This window comes from Pollachius pollachius (assembly GCF_949987615.1).
Source record: "Pollachius pollachius genome assembly, chromosome: 3".
Lineage (NCBI taxonomy): Eukaryota > Metazoa > Chordata > Actinopteri > Gadiformes > Gadidae > Pollachius > Pollachius pollachius.
In genome coordinates, this window is record NC_136936.1 from 9,808,161 (window position 1) to 9,826,818 (window position 18,658).

Consider the following 18,658-nt stretch of genomic DNA (forward strand, 5'->3'; position numbering starts at 1 on the left):
TTTGGCCTACCACACCGTGCTAATTTCATATATTATTATGGAATACGATCCGGGCAGAATCTCTCTATATATACACATTATTTGGATGTCATTGGAAGGTACTGAGATATATATCCAGTTAGACTTTGAAAGTGCCCATGATAACGATGGCGGTGGTAAATTGTTCCATATCCCCACAGTCTCGTAATAGTCTTTTGGCACTCGCCTTTAGAAAGCTATTAGGACTAATACGACATCCTAATAAATTCTGCAGCTTCCTCTCCTTCATGAAGCAGTTTTGCGCTGTTTGTGTTTCTATCTTCCCCTTGTGTTCCCCTCAAGAGTGACCACAGCAGGTCCCTCGTCGGTCAACAGAGGAACGCTTTGGACATATTATACCACTAGGTGTGATTAGCCGTTACAAGCCGTTTTGAAAATCTGCCTCTTCTGACATCACTAATGGGCGTGTCCAGCTAGTTGTATGATGGATAGATGAGCAACGATTGCTACAGTCCACTGGGTAGGCTGGCAGCCTGATCTATCCAGCATACATCTAGGTGGACACGCCCAATTGAGATGTCAGAAGAGGCAAATTTTCAAAACGGTTTGTAATGGCTAATAACACTCACACCTGGTGGTATAATACGTCACCTTTAAGCCTGTGTTGATACGTTGGCCATGAAGTGCAACAATATGATTCAACTTTGTTCATGATATAGATTGGTTCCTACTCCTACCCAAATACTTTGGTCAGAAAAATATTCTTGCATCTTCAATAGTTGTCTATCTGCTTCCCAAAGCAATGTTTGAACCCAATCAACATCTGCCCATGCTATCATCGTCCCGACGAAGTAGTCCGTATTAGTTTGTGAATGATTAGGCATCCGTCCATATATAAGGCCCATTAACCTTTCAAAATGTTTAATCGAAATGGACCATCAAAGTTGTCAGCCCCTGTGACCACTCAGCTTATTATGGTCACGGTATCGAGGACATAGGTGGTGACGACTGTTGCTTTGACCTTTAACCGACCACAGGAACAACATCCTCACAGCGCTTTATTCCCTAGTAAACATAGAAAGACAAAATAAGAACAAAAGTGAGAATCACTGCAGGGTAAATTAAAGATCTACTCTACTCTACTCTCTCTGCTCCAGACGCGGGCCGGGCCTTCGGCTGGTCCTCTTCGTCATCGTCGTCATCGCCATCACTCCACTCACGGACCAGACGTAGACAGGAATACAGAGGAGGAGGAGGAGGGGGGGACTGGTCCTCCTTCACCTCCAGTCACCATCCTCGCCACCCCCTCCAGCTGTCAGCACCCAGCTCACAGGAGGAGGACTCCCTCAGCCAAGGTGAGACCGACTCCCCCCAAACACACGCTCACTCACATCGGGCTGCCACACCCCCATCTGTTGGCGTCGGGCGGGTCGGGGGAAGAATGAATGGATCTCACCAATCCATCATCAGCGCTCCCTCTCTAGAGTGACCAAGGTGCTGGCCTCTGTGAAATTGAAGTGGGATTGCTGCGATCGCCGTCTGTCTCTCTCTCTTACTCTCTCTCTCTCTCATTGCATCTCTCTCTCTCTCTCACTCTGGCTCTCTCGCCGCCTTCTCTCTCTCTCTCTCTCTCTCTCTCTCTCTCTCTCTCTCTCTCTCTCTCTCTCTCTCTCTCTCTCTCTCTCTCTCTCTCAGACTCTCTGCCTCTCTCTCGCCGTATCTCTCTCTCTCGCTCTCTCTCTCGCATCTCTCTCGCCGTCTCTTTCTCCCGCGCTGTCTCTCTCTCTCCCTCTCCCTCTCTCCCTCTCCCTATTGCCGTATCTCTCTCTCTCACCCTCTCTCTTGCAGTCTCTCTCTTGCAGTCTCTCTCGCCATCTCTTTCTCCCGCGCTGTCTCTCTCTCTCCCTCTCCCTCTCTCCCTCTCGCCGTATCTCTCTCTCCCTCTCTCTCACCCTCTCTCTCTTGCAGTCTCTCTCGCCGTCTCTTTCTCCTGCGCTGTCTCTCTCTCACCCTCTTGCTCTCCCTCTCTCCCTGTCCTGGCTGCTGTCATGGCTATACAATGATGGATATGTTTGTCCGGAGTTAAAGATGTAATACCCTGCAACACAACAGGGAGATGGACAGACGTTTATCTACATTGCTTACTAGATGGCCTGGCAGATAGGATGTGTAGAATATATTAAGGCATCAGGGAGACTCTTAATTGATCCCCACAATGAGTTTTCTGTCATTTTTCTTGCTTTCTGTTTTGCTCTTGCTTTGTGTGGATTTCTCCTATCTGGGTTTCGACTGAAATAATTCATGCTTCCTTTATTTATTTCATAAAGTCTATCTTTAATTGACTCAGCAGTGAATCTTACTTTTGTACTTATTTTGTCTTTCTGTGTTTACCCTTATCATATATCTTTCTGTATCATTTCTTTGTTTCTTTCTCCATTTTTCTCTTTCTTTCTTTTCATGGTCTCCGTCTCCCTAGAGTAGCTGTTTGTGGCCACACATACATTGAATGAATAAGTAGTCCTTTCATTCATTCTTTCTTTCAATCTGTTCTTGCTTTTAGTCTTTTGATCGTTCAATTTGTCCGTTTGTAGCAGAGTTACTTTTCTCTATTTTTCTTCCATTGTTGAATTCATTATTTCTATCTCTCATGTCTTGTGTCTGTCTGTATTTACTTTCTTTCTTCCATTCTTCACCCATTCTTTCTCTCTCTCATTCAGTATGTCTGTCTCTCTCTCGGTCTGTCTGTATTTACATTCTGTATCTTTCTGTCGTCCATTGCTTTCTGACTTTCAACACAAAAGTCATTCCCAGGCGATTGCTGTGTGAGTGTATTGACGGACGGTGAAAACAGACTGTGAAATCACAGCACGTTCTTGTGTCACAGAGGACATGTTGTTGTGGGCATGTTTGCACATGTATTGTATGAAAGGAAGATGGCGCTTCCTTGACTGAGGACACAAGGCCAAATTCAGTTTCTTGCCTTTTCCGTAAAAGTGTGTTTGTGTGAATATTTTTCACAACAAATTATTGGAGGATCAACGGTAGAGAACATTATAATATACTTAAAAAATTATATGATCTTATAATGGGGTGGTCATTAATTGTATATAATAATGAGCTAGGGTTTGCCCATCTGTATTTGCTTTTATTTGGAGAGAGAGAGAGAGAGAGAGAGAGAGAGAGAGAGAGAGAGAGAGAGAGAGAGAGAGAGAGAGAGAGAGAGAGAGAGAGAGAGAGAGAGAGAGAGAGAGAGAGAGAGAGAGAGAGAGCTCTGAGCAGAACCGCGTCCCGGGGCAGGCCTGAGCGTCGGTGGTGTCTCGTCAGCCTCCTCCCCGCCCTCCCACTCGGACGCGGCAGGTGGGGGGAGATACTGCTGATGTGTCTCTCTGTGCCCGCTGTGAGGCTCCTCCGCCGTAGTGATAAAACACCTCATAAAGAGTTATAAATACAACCCCGCGTGTAGTGATGGACAAAAGAAATCCGTCAGTTGCCTCTCGATATGTTTTTTAAGGGTTACCGAGGTGTGCGTTAAGTGTCGTAAAATGACGCTCCGTGAAACGCGCTGCGAGACTATGTTATTCCAGCTGATCCCTTCCCTTCTATTTTTGCGAGCCGGTTTAATGGTCGGAGCGTGTTATTCCTCCTGGCTACAGAGTCAAGTGGGGGACCAATTACCGCACATTGACGTGGGAAAAGCCAGTGACATTACGGCGGCAGGGCGGCTGAATGGAGCAATGGCGTTTACCAATCTTGAGTTCATTAGCTGACTTTGAGATATGTGTTAATAATATTTCCAGAGAAGGTATTCGGTAGGTGTGTCGTGGAAACATCCCTCTTTGATATCGTATGGTTATTAGGCTATACATTTTAAGATCCTGTTGTCCATCACTTGAAATTAAATAATAGGAGTTGCATGAAGCAATATTCTACATAACGAAATATAGATATGAATCCTAATGGTTTATGATAATACTAATAATATCCTAATAATATCCTAGTAAGATTCCTCCCTTTTGTATTACTATTTGTTTATAATAGTTGAATGGGAAAAATATATTTTTGATACTTAGATATAATATAATAGTGATACTCCATATTAAACATTAAATAATTAATACAATACAGTTAAAAAACATCCGGACGACCAATTTGTGGACCATGGAAACAGAGAAAGTGTCCAAGGTCTCCAATTTATCCTGAGTCTCTGTTAGCTATACTCTCTTTCTCTTCTGTCTTGGTTAGCAGGTGGAGACACTGGAATAGGCTGCTAGACTATTCCAGTGTCTAGTTTCATGTACCCTCACAGCCCATCAGTATGGCCACAGTGCCCCATCATCCACACCCAACCACATGTTTACCACTACTATTAGACTATAATAATTTAGCATCATTATTGTAGACGCCTAGGAACAACGATTATACTATTATCATCTAGCATCATGATTAATAATGTTGCTACCTAGGAACTAATATTATGCCAAAATGATTGAGCAGTAGTATTCATATTGTTGTGGTATCCATGTTTACAATGGTAGAAGTTGAGCCGTACGTCGATTTCAGGGCTTATATCTTGGCTTGAGATTTAAGCCCTGGTTGGAAACTACTGGGCTGGAGGATGCCAAAACATGTAGCGCGTTTTAACAACATGCTAGGAATAGCAGAGCTAGCCATCATGAAATATGTATCGTATACATACCGATGGCTTCAAGATTAAATATGTAAAATATATAGGGTTCTGCAGTAAAAAGAGAATAACTGAATACTAATTGAAAGGGAAGGCAAGTCAATATATTTCAAACTAACCTTTGATGGTTATTAAAACTGTAGAAACCTAGTCGAGCAATCTGTTATTTATCAAAGTGCTTGTTTGTTCCATTTAAAAACTGTATTTCATCATTAATGACACAACAATACACAATGGCAAATAACAATGGCTTTGGTAAAACCCCTGCTTAAGGACCAAGTTAATTTCAAACTTCTATTTCTCTTTGATAATAGCCCCAACAGTGAAATATAGGGAGTTGCCTATGCCTATGGTATATAAATGGTAATGGCGGAGTCTTTAAATGGATGAAACATGCCATGCTTGACCTTGGCTCTGTGGAATTACAGGTTGGCCCCCAAGGGCCCTAGAGATCTCTGAACAGAGAGCTCAGGCCAGCACCACGGTAGGGGTCACAGTGCTGGGATATTATCCACTATGTAATTTAATGATGTAATGTCTCGGTGGCCACCTACATGCAATTACACAGGACGCACGCATGCTAACAAGAAGACTGTTCATACGCTCGGACGCAGCGCTTAACAATACACCGTGTGTGTGTGTGTGTGTGTGTGTGTGTGCCCGAGAGTGTGCATGTGTGTATGCACATGCATGTGTGCGTGTCGCAAATATGTATAAGTCTGAAACCTCTTGGTCCTTTGTTCAATTTTTAAGGGGCGTTATCAATCAGCACAGCCCAATATAGGACAGGATAGGATAGACCTCTAACCAATCAGAGCAATGAAACGTGTGCCACATCAGGGGTAGCCATCCTGGTTATTCATGAAAGTGCTTCAACAGCCATCCCATAGGGCACTTCTCTGTAAAGTCATTGTATCAAACCGCATATCAGATAAATGGCTGTGATTGAGCCAAACCGGCCAGGGCTGCTGGAAAACTGTCTGAACAGGAGGGGGTCAGACGCATATGCCAGAGCAATTAAAAGCTTGCAGATTTGTCTGGTTCCCAGGCTACCCAGGTTAGCATACCCAGCGCAAACCCATGCGAACAGCAGGGTGGGATCAACCAGCGGCGATCTCAGCCAATCTGATAGCTTTAATTGAGTAGCTGCTGGGTGAGATGTGTGAAACGTCTCTTATACAAATCAAGGGTTCATATTGCAACGGGTGAGAATTGGATGCGAGCGTGCCATGAATCTGCTTAATTTGGCCATGAAAGGGAATTATTTGTGAACCACAAAACCGTATAATTTCTTATACAAACGGTGGGAAATACTAGAATATGGATTTATTTTTCTCTCCCAAAGAATTTGAAACCGGAGACAGTTATGCAAAGGGATATCAATGTACACCATTGGCACTTCCTCGATTATTATTTATGGAACACAGAATTTTGGACGATTTTTTAAAGAAATCCCGATCTCTGAAATATGTATTTCGCTGAGCTGGATTTTACCAAAGCCTTCCCTTCACCAACAAACAGAAATACATTCATCATCAAGATCAAATGTAATATATGAAGTATGTCTGTTCCTACATCTGTACATGTTCCTGACTTCACTTCTCATGCCTGATCCGACCATAAAGGCTCCAGAATGCTCCTAAATGCAGGCTGGTTATGCAGCCTTCGATTATTACTTTGACTCAAACTTCTTCTTCTACTCTCCTCTCTTTTGCGGTAGAGAGCGACGTGTACGGCCCCGTGTTCGTCCAGGAGCCCGATGATGTCATCTACCCCTTGAACTCTGAGGACAAGAAAGTGTTGCTGAGCTGCGAAGCGAGAGGAAACCCCCCACCCATACTCAGGTAGGCTGTATACCTGTCTGTCTGATACGGGTAGGCTGTACACCTGTCTGTCTGATTCAATCAGGTAGACTTTATAACCGTCTGTCTGATACTGGTAGGCTACATACTCGTCTCTCTGGTACACTCAGGTAGGCTATAGCCCTGTCTGTCTGATACCGGTACCATCTGTCTGATACTCAAGAGGGCCATATACCTGTCTGTCTGATACACTCAAGTAGGCCATAGCCCTGTCTGTCGGATACTGGTAGGCTATATACCCGTCTGTCTGAACTGGGAGGGCTATATACCTTTGTGTCTGATACAGTCAGTAGGCTATACACCTGTATATCTGTCTGATAGGCGTTATACCCGTCTGTCTGACACACTCAGGTATGTGTAACACTGTGCATTCCTACACACCTCCTAGGTAGCTGCCACACCCCACCAAACACTTGACGTGGGGTTGGAATACACTTTATTCTAGAAGTTTGTAGGTAATGGCACGTGACGCTGGTGCTTCTAGGTTGCCATGCAACATGGAGCAAAATGTGTGGTGATGGCTGGTTTCATCTGTGCACATTGATTACTCAATTTGCAACAGTTGTGCAGCCTCACCCAGCTCCAGAGTCCAATCTGACACGGCTCGGTGAGGCTGCTTAAATGTGAGGCTGCCATTCTCACAGCATGCTTTATACCTGTCTCTCTAACACACTTTAAGTAGCCTATATACCTGTCTATCTGATACAGGAAGCCTTTATTACATTTGGTCTGATACACCCAGGTATACTCCTGTCTAACAAAACCTTAACTGAACTCCAATCAAAAAGAGACTGTGTTTTACATTTAATTCTCCCCAAACACGATGGAACCATAGCTGCCTCTTCGTTAATGATTTTATTGTTACATTATGCCTATTGACACCGTGTTACAATTCTGCCGCTTGATACATCCGTTACGCACACACAAGACTTCGGCACGATTCAATGTCTCCTCCCCCTTTTAACGAGCCCCGGGGGGTCTGAATCCCTCTGACCTTCTCCTCCCCTCCTCCCAGCTGGTTCATCAACGGCACCGAGGTGGACCCCGAGGACGACGACCGCTACAGCCTCGTCGACGGGAACCTGATCATCAGCAACGCCAGCGAGACCGCGGACTACGGGAAGTACCAGTGCCGCGCGACCAGCGGCCTGGGGACTGCCGTGAGCCGTGACGCCCTGCTGCAGTTCGCCTGTGAGTACGGCCTGCTCCGTCGAGCCAGTCTCTGCTATGGAGTCCCTACGTTGACACGACTATCAAGCCACAATCACGGAGGGAGATTTGTTTCCAGGTGCCTCCAGCACACAACACAAATTATACAATAACAAAAAAATTACAGAGCCGGCCTTGATGAACTTTTAATAATTGGCTTCGGGGCTCTTCAACCCGTTTGACTTAAAATAGTCGTGTTTGGTTTCAGGGGGGCGGTGTGTGTGGCGGTGGGGGGTGGGTTGGGGTATATAAATATGTACCCTCTGAAGTGGTGCCACGCCCGCTGCCTTTGCTCTGCTCCTCCCCGGGCTGCTGCTGCCTGGTGTAGCTGTTGATCCTCTCAGCTAGCCGCGCCGCTAGCTCTCGAACTCCCGGTCTCGGTGGTAATTGAGAGCAAAACAAGCGCAGTAGTCTCTGATTACCCACTCGGCGTAGCTCCCGGTATACCGTAGACGGAAGCAGACACGGGCAGACCCCCGGACCAGGGCGCTTGAAAGGGAATGTCCGGTTGCCGCCTCCCCTCTTGTTTCCGTGGGAGCGAGGGCCGTAATAGCCTGATTGGTATGCTTGAGAGAGGCTATCTGGTTGGTATGCTAACTCGCAGGATGGCTACCAGTGTAGAGGATGCTTCGTGGTATGGTGTTGTTATTGGAACAAATGCATTTGTTTTTTTGGTGAATGGTGGACTGGCCAACTGGCCAAGGAATTAAAGATGTATTGTATTTTCACAGATCCATGATTGGAATTCATGGCTGTTTTTGGCTCTTGTTGTTTGTTGTGTGTTTTCTGGGATAGTCTAGCATAATAGGGTGATTTTGAGTCACAAACGTGTATTTCAGTGGCTTAGTTTATGCATGAAACAATGCACCTACCTCTTAGGCTTTCACAGCTCAAGGCTCAGAAACGGCACACAAAAGTGTGTGTGTGTTTGTGTGTGTGTGTGTGTGATTTCCCGTTACGTCTGTGTCTGCTAAATGAATTAATAGTAGTCCTACATAATATAAGATAAAGTTATTAAGATAAAATATTTTAATGCATGCCATATCTCTCTGGGTATAGCCTCTGTCTTCCTAATCATGGGGTCCGGTGAATGTCAGGGTAACACGGTCTGTAAAGTAAACCCATACACCCAGGCTGCTCTCCCACCCACTCACACAGGATCTTAAACTCCTGTCAAACCTTCCCAGGGAGAACCAGGCCTCAGAAACTCGTGGGCACACATCAATTTATTTTTTCAGAACAAAAATGCTTCATGCTTGGTTCTCCCTGAAGTGATTTGATTGGTTCTAAGTATGGAGACAGCTTACTTTCTGGCTTTGGCAGCCTGTCAGGAGAGAGCAAGATGGAAATCCATGGCCACTCCGAGGGGACCAGAATCTCGCTCTCGAACGGTAGTTCAGATTTAAGGGCAGGATGCTGTGGTTAAGTGACCAGCCTAAAAGTGGTAGGTTTGATTCCCAATGCCCACAGCCTGTTTGAAGGCCTCCTCAGGCAAGATGACTAACCCCTAATGAACAGCCAAACTTATCCTTTTTCTGGATCACAGTGTAGTGCTACTATGTTACAGTGTAACATGTTGGTTTTGCAATTGAAGTCACCCCATTACTACTTATTGTTCTCTTATACAGAACGCTTTGACTTAAAAGAGTATCTTTTGGATTGTTTTCTGAAAAAGACACAAATATAGCTTGATGTCTTAACTTTCCACAGCCAGTAACAAAGCAGCGTAACTTCTAGCACAACTTTTACAGAAAGAGAGTTTAATGTAACTTATAAAATCTAAACAGTAACTGTCCCCGACACTGGTAGATAAGGGAAACTGCTGTGACCGAACTGTTATTCACAAGATAAAGACTACAGACTAAAATCAACATTTTGTTTTTATCCAAAGGGATTTACTGTGGATAAAGGTCTTGTCAATAAGGTGCAACTAGAGGTTAGGGCATCCTGCCCAATGACACCTATGGGGATCGAACCCTGAACCTTTTGGGTGGCAGTCAGACCCACTAGCCAACATGCTAACCACTCCTCCCACCTCCGATCATGATATTTATTGAGACGGCACAGAGCCCTAGTGTGTGTGTGTGTGATGACGGTGGACTGTTTGTAGTGGATGATACCCTGATAACTGCTCCAGCGGCCCCCTCACCCAGATCAATGGACGGGGCTCCCCGCTGAGCCCTTCTAAGCCCTGACTAGAGGGCCCGTCTGGTCCTGCCCGCCCCTCGTGTCTGCCCGGGTCTCTCTTTGATCCGCACCGTGTGTTTAGTAGCTGCTACGCGCTACGCCATCACAATCCTCTCATCCGCCTAACACTGACATCTTTATCTTTTTGTTGTGCTGTTTAGCTTTTCGGAGGTAATCGAGGACAGTGTTTTCAACCCTGTTTAGTCTCGTGAACCGCCGTTGCTCCATCAGTACGGCTGAGGTACCACTTTGTTTAGTCTAATGCAGACGTGTTTTTCATTTTAATTAATATTTTACAGTGAACATTTAGAAATCATTACTAATAGTGTCGTCATTTAAAATGGAAGAAGCTGAGGCGCACTTGTTTTTCTGGTTCTTTATTGTTCAGAAACAATCAACGTGATATTCAGCTAATTGTAATTGTAGGTAGAAATTGTTGTTGTTATAACAAAGCACCTAAAGTTTGGAGCCACTTTTATCCAAAGTGACTTGACAGTGAATTTATTTTCCTTAATGGGCAGGTAGGGATTTGGGCGTCCTGCCTGATAATATCTACAGGATAGGCTTGCTTTTGGCTGGGCGTCAAACAGTCAAACTTACCTCAATACTCTCTATATGCTAAAACTAAACAGTACTCAGTACTTTTTAAACTGTTCTTTAAGGGCCCCACCGCAGGCTACACAATATGTTGATGGCATGTCCATTAATTTCCATTCATATATTTATATTGTGAGAGCAAACGTAGGCATTAAGCTTCCATGTGCCCAATAAATGGAAATGTATTGTTTCCAAAAGAGCGTGTCGATAATACTCCATCACACAGACGCTGTGATATTAGTTATGATCAATAGCTGCAAAATGCCAACGTCAGCCTATCAGGCTTCGATTAGCCCCCATTCCCTGAAGTAAACTACCCCGTATTGCTCACCAGCGACAAGGCCGCGGTACAGACCGCGCACTGCAATATCTATCAACATAATCTTAATTATTTAAACGCTGCTGCATATTGAACAGCAGCAGTGGTTTAATAGTCTCTCTACATATCCTTCAAATGCCCCCTTGGGAGTTGTAGTTGGAGAGTTAAGGAGACTCATCCTGCAGCCATGCTTTTAACATGCAGGAGTGCCGCTCCTCTCCCGACTCTTTCTCCTCATTCTCCCGTTCCTCTCTCTCTTTCAGCATGACGAATGGAGGGTATTTATCACCCGGTGTGAAGCGAGACGGGTCGGTTCTGTCGGTTTCCCCACTCATTGTCTGTCGTCAGACCCTGCCCTCATTCCCAGGCTCTCCGACCTAGGCCAATAAGTACGCTGATCCAAGCCGTCCCCATCGTGTTTTGATTCACTTTCAGCAGCTTCCGTTACCTTAATTCTCTGTGTTTTCTCTCGGGGTTTCGCAGTGGAAGTAAGCCATTGAAGATTGTTGCCCTGTTGTGTATGATTTCAGCGAGCAATGCGGTAGGATTCAGCCGTGGTTTTGGTTTTCAGAAAATATGCACCTTTCAGAAAACAATGTCAAGCTCCCATTCTGGTTAGAACTGCCTTCAGTGACTAACATACTTATAAGAATGTTCTTTCAACAATAGTTCATATTAATCTGTAGGGCTTAGGCGTACAAAAATGAGAACTGTAGTCATAGCCATTATGAGAATATCCTTTGTGGTTTACACTTTGTGACTCTCGGCGAATAGGCTACTTTTCATAGCACTTCCACGAGTGGAGGTTTGACCACACCGAAAATGAGATATTCCTGCCCATTTAAACTGTGCCGTGACCTGTGAAAAAACAAGCTCAGCATCATTTGTCCAGACTTTTTTGTGCTATTGTGACATGTCTGCCGATTCTGCCCCCACTGCACTGTTAACGGTCCAAGGAAGGGAGACCCCCCTTCTGTGTTCCTACTCAAGGGTTCCTTCTTCACTGGGATCTGGGGGAAGTTTTACTAGCCCGTCAGGGTGCTTATGGGTTGGGGTGTATAATAAGCACCAAAAGTCGGTGGTGGTAAAGGGCTATCCAAATACGTTTTAGAACTTAAGCACCTCCAGACGTGCTTATACCGACATGGTGAGTACTTTAACCCTAAAGTTGTCCTGAGCAGTCAAGGTTTCAAGGATTCATGGCAACTGCGACTGCTGGAATCCATGCATGTCATTCTGTTTCATCAGTGTTTATTAATTCATTAATCTGTTTATTTGTTTGTTCATATTTGACACGGTTATATTTTCCAAGAACGACTATCGACCACAAACACAAAACACATGGGCCTTCTGCTACATAGAAAGTGAAGTATCCACTGCCCGTAACTATTGACGTAGCATCTCGCAGGAGAGAGTGCATTCTGTTGTCACGTGGACCCCTGGCTCCTAGGCCTGGACTTCTGAGGACCGACTGTTCCTTCGTTTTATTTACCCTGTGTGACAGAATCCCAGAAAACCACTGGTTTACGCCTCAGACTGCTCTTCATAGAAGCTCTGCTTCGCAACTCACAACGCTGCCAAGGCTCGCAGGTAAAACATGAGAAGGGGAGAGAGAGAGAGAGGCGGGGAGGGAGGGAGCTAGAGAAGATCGAAAGATACGGGGAGAGAGAGGGAGATAAAAAAGGGAAGAGTGAAGAAGACAGAGACCAATAGGAATAGAGAGAGAGCGCTGGAGGGAGAGGGAGGAAGGGAGGGAGATGAGAGGGGAAGGGGGAGAGGTGGGAAAGAAACGTAGAAAGCCAGAAGGTGAGAGAAAGAAAGAGAGAGAGAGAGAGAGAGAGGAGACTAAGCAGAGTTCATCAGCAAGCAAGGCACACACATTTTTTTCATCTGGTTCTTTTTCTATATTCATCCCGCTGGTCATGTTCTCTGGCTCCAAACATGTTCCTTCGGGACCTTCTCTCCCTCCCTGTTGGTCTCTCCAGCTCTCTCTGTACGTCTACCCCTCTCTGTCTCTCGCGCTCCCTCTCTTTGTTTTGAAATTCAGAGTCTCTGAACTCCTACTTGAGCGCCTTTTTTCAGTCAAGACTTTGAAGGCAGCATGCGGAAGTAGCTCTCTGATCTTACTCCCTTGAGAATCCTCTCCTCACCTCAACCGGGTCTCCTCCTCTCGTCCTCTCCTCCTTTTCTCCACTGCACCCCCTTGTTTGCTTTTCTCCTCCTTTCCCCACCTCTGCTTCTCTCCATTTCTCCTCCTTTTCCCTTAACCTCCTCTCACCCTCGTCTCCTTCTCAAATACTACCCTCCTCTTCCTCTCCATCATATAATCCTCCCCATCTCTTTGCTGCTCCTCCTCCTGACCTCCCCTCATCTCTCTCCCCCCATCATATAATCTTCCCAATTTCTTCTCTGCTCCTCCTCTTCTTCTCCCTTCCTCTTCTCTTCCTCTCTCCTCCTCTCCTTCCTCCTCTCCTCCTTTCCTCGCCAGCCTGACTATGGCTCAGGTAGAATGCTGCTCGCCATGGACAGAGCGCTCCACCGTGAAGCTATTCCTGTGTTTCCTTCATCCTATTTTAACTGTTCAAATTGACCTCCCATCCTGGCCCTGGCTAGAGCTCTAAAGGAAGCTTTTAAAGCATAAACACTGCGGCGTGGGAGCCCTCGAGTACACGCCCAGTTTGGCGAGGTAGGCCGCAGCAGTTGTCCTTTCCAACCGTGTGGGACGATCTGCTTTGGTCAGGGGTCGCCGTAGCGATTGAAGATCGTCCCTCCTTCCCGCCTCGTCCCCGCGTTTTATCGAACCGTCACTTTTTGAAGCAGATTTATGTTTAGCCGTTTGCGGATTATGTAAGCCGCAGTCACCGGTGGTCGGCCTGCCTATTTGCTTCCTCTATTCATCTCTCCAGGCACTGGAGTAACTCCCTCCCCTCATTCGCCTTGGCTTTAAAGTCTGTGAACAGCCATTTATTGTGTGTTTGGTCATTAGGTGGACAGGCAGTATATTGATTCGATTTAACTCATGTGTCTCCGAATGAGGGGAGGGGTGGAAGGTCAGCAGGGAGTGAAGAAAAGAACCAGGTGATGACCATGGTCGGACAATCGATAGTGAAAACCCAGGAAAAACATGTTTTTTTTCGCTTCACTTCCTGTGAGTGCCAAACTTTATAATAAACAGTGAGCAGTTTATCTACAGGAAATGGTACATGATTTCCTGGCCAACCAATTAAGAGATAGGAAAGTGATCAAATCCTGTCAACACTATTTAATCGTCTTATGTGTCTGGATGTGTTAATCAATCAATTTAAAGCAGAGCGAGGAATTGGCTGTGAATTAAGTCTGGGAACGTGCCGCTGTGCCTCTCCGTCTCCCTGCACATTTGTATGCAAGGGGAAATGGTTCATTTGATGAGCGCTGTCAGAAATCAGAGCAACCGTATGTTCAAAATTGAGTTTTAACGGTGTGCTAAATGTTTATATTTTAAATTCTGCTCAAATACACTGAAAGATCTTCCTCATTCAAGTTACATTTCTGAACACTGACGCACAAAGAAAAAAAACAACATGTAATGGACATAAACAAATAAATATTTGTTCTGGAACAAACCCTTTGCTAATCCAACGGACAGGATGGGCCCTGAGCCTGTGGCCGTATCCCCGCACCAAGGCAACGCGCTGCTCAATGAAATATTCATCATTGTTCTCTCTGCGTGGTCTGAAGTGAGGTTTTGTGCTACTGCCACCGCTATCGACTGTGCAAGTCAATATCAAACATGCTGAGGTGGACAGCGTACATCACATTGTGGCACCTGGGACTCAGACCGGCTGAAGTGGCATTTCGCAATTGTTTTGTGAGGGTCGGGCGGCTCAGTTTCCCTCAACATCATCACATCTCATAACTGCTATTTACTTATTTTATTACTTTGCTAAAACCGTAAAGGGTGGCGTGTTCATTCTGCTGTGTTATTTATGTGCCCCTGTGCCGAGCGATCACAGCATATGAGTATGTAATTATCAGGCATTTAATGCGTATGCTATTTATTATCAATTCACCCCAAATGTTACCTGACATTTTCCCGTGGTTTCCCCACCGTAGGGCTGCCAGAGACCTTTTGAGCTTTGGTATTTCAAGAAAGAAACCCAAATTGACTGCATTTTTGAGATTCAGCCCTTGAACTATGATCCGTTTTCAATGTGGTAGAAAATCGGAAGCGGTTCAGGTTTTTTCCAAATAGCTGCCAGATCGAATTACCCAGCGATTCCCCAGTAAACACGGCCCTGGAGCCTGGAGGTGTACAACCTGCCCCCGGTTCCTGGCCTGATGCTGGGCTTTGTGTTTCAAGGCAGTGCATTAACAAACAAACACAAGACAGGCAATAGGAAGCCCAATCCCAGACACATCCACATTCACTGCTCCCCAAAAAGTTATTCTTGTCTTTTCTGTAGACTTATGTTCGACCATCTGTGCACTTACCAGCGTTAATTTTCCACAAAGCCTCATGGTAAATATACGTTCTGTTGTTCTCTGCTCATAATGCCAACGACATTACGAGCAGGGGCTTAATATTCATGCCAATTTCGAGTAAGAATTCAGACACAAATTAAATGGCTCAAAATGGTAATATTCAGAGTTCTGTCCTTGATTAACACACCAGGGCAACCTACCCACAGTCCCATGTTACACCAGATAATCATTGAGACCAGAAGGATAAATGCTATGTATTAGCATGTTAATATTCATGCCCCTGTTTCTGCATGGTCGATCCAGTGAAGGTCTGGAATTTAGATTGAAAAAGAGAGAAATCACATCTCAGCCGTCATAGGCATGTTTTCTAATGTGGGGAGCTACAGTGCTGTGAGAGTGTTTCCAGGGGGATTTACCTACTCTGGACCTATCAAAAGGATCCTAAAGGAACAGATGTGCTGTATAAAAGGAAATCACCTCAGCCATCCATGAGTCTGGTCATTAACAACTTCTATGCTTGAGTGTTATGTGTCTCTCTAAGAAGTGAAGCTCATTAGCCTATCTTTAAGAAGTACTGTGTTTGGTTTATTCACACAGGACTGTTTTATTTTAAGAATAACTGTGCTGTGTGTTACGTCCTCTCATCAGGAAGTACTCTCTTAGTAGAACTGTTTAAAGAACGATCTCAGTAGCACTGTGTTGACTAGCACTTTGTTAACTAGCACTGTGTTAACTAGCACTGTGTTAACTAGCACTGTGTTCACTAGCACTTTGTTAACTAGCACTGTGTTAACTAGCACTGTGTTAACTAGCACTGTGTTAACTAGCACTTTGTTAACTAGCACTGTGTTAACTAGCACTGTGTTAAATAGTACTGTGTGTTGTGTTAACACTAGTTCTGTGCAGCATGTTAACTAGTACTGTGCGGTATGTTAACTTTTACTGTGCTGTGTGTTAACTAGTACTGTGCGGTGTGTTAACTTTTACTGTGCTGTGTGTTAACTAGTACTGTGCGGTGTGTTAACTAGTACCGTGCGGTGTGTTAACTAGTCCTGTGCCGTGGGTGAATAAGTAGTGTGTGTTGTGTTAACCAGGTTTGTGCGGTGTGTTAACTAGTACTGTGTGTTGTGTTACAGACCTCGGAGCCTTCAGTCCTAAGACCAGAGGGGGCGTGTCCGTACGAGAAGGTCAAGGGGTGGTGCTCATGTGCACCCCACCGCCACACTCTCCAGGTGAGAACACACACCTCTACTTTGTAAAGCAAACTTTATCGTAACCTCTTTCTCTTCCGTTACAATACCTTTTTATATCTACCTTTACCTTTGCATAACCTTCCCATTTACCTTAACCTTCTACTTTAAACTTAAACTCTACTCTTTTTCTTTACTTAATATTCTACCTCTCCATTACTATATCCCTAACCTTTACCTCTATCTTTATGCTTACTTATTTCCCATCTGGGATGATTAAATAAACTTCTTATCTTACCTTAACCTCGACAACGACCTCCATCTTCTCCTGTACCTAAACTTCCCCTAATCCACTACCTTAATTTTAACTTCTACCTTAAAGGTGCAGTGTGTATAATTTTGTGGCATCTGGCCAAACATACTTGGCAGTAATGGAATATGATATTCATAACTAGGTTTTAATAGTGTATATTCCAATGCAAACATGAATCGTTGTGTTTTTGCAACCTTAGAATGAGCTTGTTCCTACAGTAGCCCATAATGGACAAGCTGCTCTAGCGAGGACGCAGTTTATTGTTTCACATGTTTCAGGTTTGTAATATTGGAGGGTTGCGCCAACGCTCACAAAGACAAACGGGAACAAATAAGAGAAAGTGGTTTCTGGTGGGCTGGCTAACTATATAGTGTAGTGAGAAGTGTTTGCCAAATAGGGGGGATCATAGTTATTATATAGCATTGTTATTTAGCACTGGCACCTTACTGACTTTTGTGGCATTTTGTGGTATTTTGTGGTATTGTCGTACTACTGTCTGCTTTCCCGGGAGCCGCAGATGCTGATTAACTCCTAATCATTCATCACCATTACTATGGCAACAAGACAATTCCATTATTATTATCATCATCATCATCATTCCATCTGTACGGCTCATTGAAGTTGATCCATCTATTTTTCTGTCTTGTCTATCTGTCAAACCAGCCATAAGTCTGTCTGCCCGTCTATCGGTTTGTCTCTGTCTCTCTGCCCACCCTCCATCTGTCTGCCAGTCAGTCTGTCCGTTTCATCAGTCTGTCTGCCTGCCTGTCTTTTTGTCTGTCCGTCTTCTTTTCCATCCATCAATCTCTCCTACTCCGGCATAGACTCTGGACAAGCTGTCCGTTGGTCTCTCCGTTGTTGTTGATGTTGTTGTTGTTGTTTTTTGTTGTCGTCCTGGGAGAGTGTGGAGCGACACGGGGAGCCCAGCCGCTCTGTGGGCAGAGTGTAGATTTACCGGATCGTTAGAAATGAAAAGAAACCCCTCCACAGCCAATTAAATATCTCCCCCACCCCCATCCCCAGCAGGGCTGCCCCTCTCGCTCCTTCTCTAATGGCACATCTGTAATCCCCCTCTCTGCGGCCCTCCCCGCTGCCATACTGCCAGCCATGAATCATCCTCTGCTTTGTGTTTACATCAGCGCTGGTTTAGCATCGCTTCCCAGCCTTGGGAAGGCATCGGCAAGCGCCGCTCATCACCGCCGCCTTCCCCTCCGCGCCCTCAGCATCATGAGCTAGCATTAGCATTAGCTCCCACTAGTCTCGACGAGCCCAGACTGCACACGGGATGTACTGCTGTTGTTAGCAGTGTGGCGCGGAAGACACCGTGTGTGTGTGTGTGTGTGTGTGTGTGTGTGTGTGTGTGTGTGTGTGTGTGTGTGTTTGTATGTTTGTGTCTGTGTCTGTGTGTGTTTATTTGTTTACCTTAGGGATACCCATTAGCTGACAACCAGTTGGACTTCCTTAGGTCCAAGACTAAATTCCATATAACACATTTATTTAACAATTTCAACAGACATTCAACACAAATATTAAAAATGATATATAGATACAAAAGCTGACAAATTATTAATGAATACAGATGGTATCTTGACAACACAAAGCTACACATAGCGAACATTTGGCTACTAATTCAAGCCACTACGCTATCCTGTCCCTTAGGGCAGTATACGTTATTATTCACATACACACATGCACAAGCACGCACGCAGATGCACGCATGCATAGACCCACACATACACACACGCACGCACACGTGCATAGACCTACACACACACGCATAGACATACACACACACACGCATAGACCTACAAACACACACACGCATAGACCTAAACACACACACTGACACGCATAGAC

The 18,658-nt window shown here is 45.0% G+C and overlaps 1 protein-coding gene across 1 annotated transcript in view; it reads left to right on the forward strand.

The window, feature by feature from the left end:
• The window catches only part of cntn5 (contactin 5), a gene marked incomplete at both ends in the record, with an annotated part of 97,552 nt that overhangs the window by 11,980 nt on the left and 66,914 nt on the right, over nt 1–18,658 (forward strand). Inside the window, 4 exons of the mRNA XM_079732968.1 lie at nt 1,137–1,334; nt 6,384–6,507; nt 7,541–7,716; nt 16,435–16,530. Coding sequence (XP_079589094.1) covers nt 1,137–1,334; nt 6,384–6,507; nt 7,541–7,716; nt 16,435–16,530 — 594 coding nt within the window. The remainder of the gene's footprint in view (nt 1–1,136; nt 1,335–6,383; nt 6,508–7,540; nt 7,717–16,434; nt 16,531–18,658) is intronic.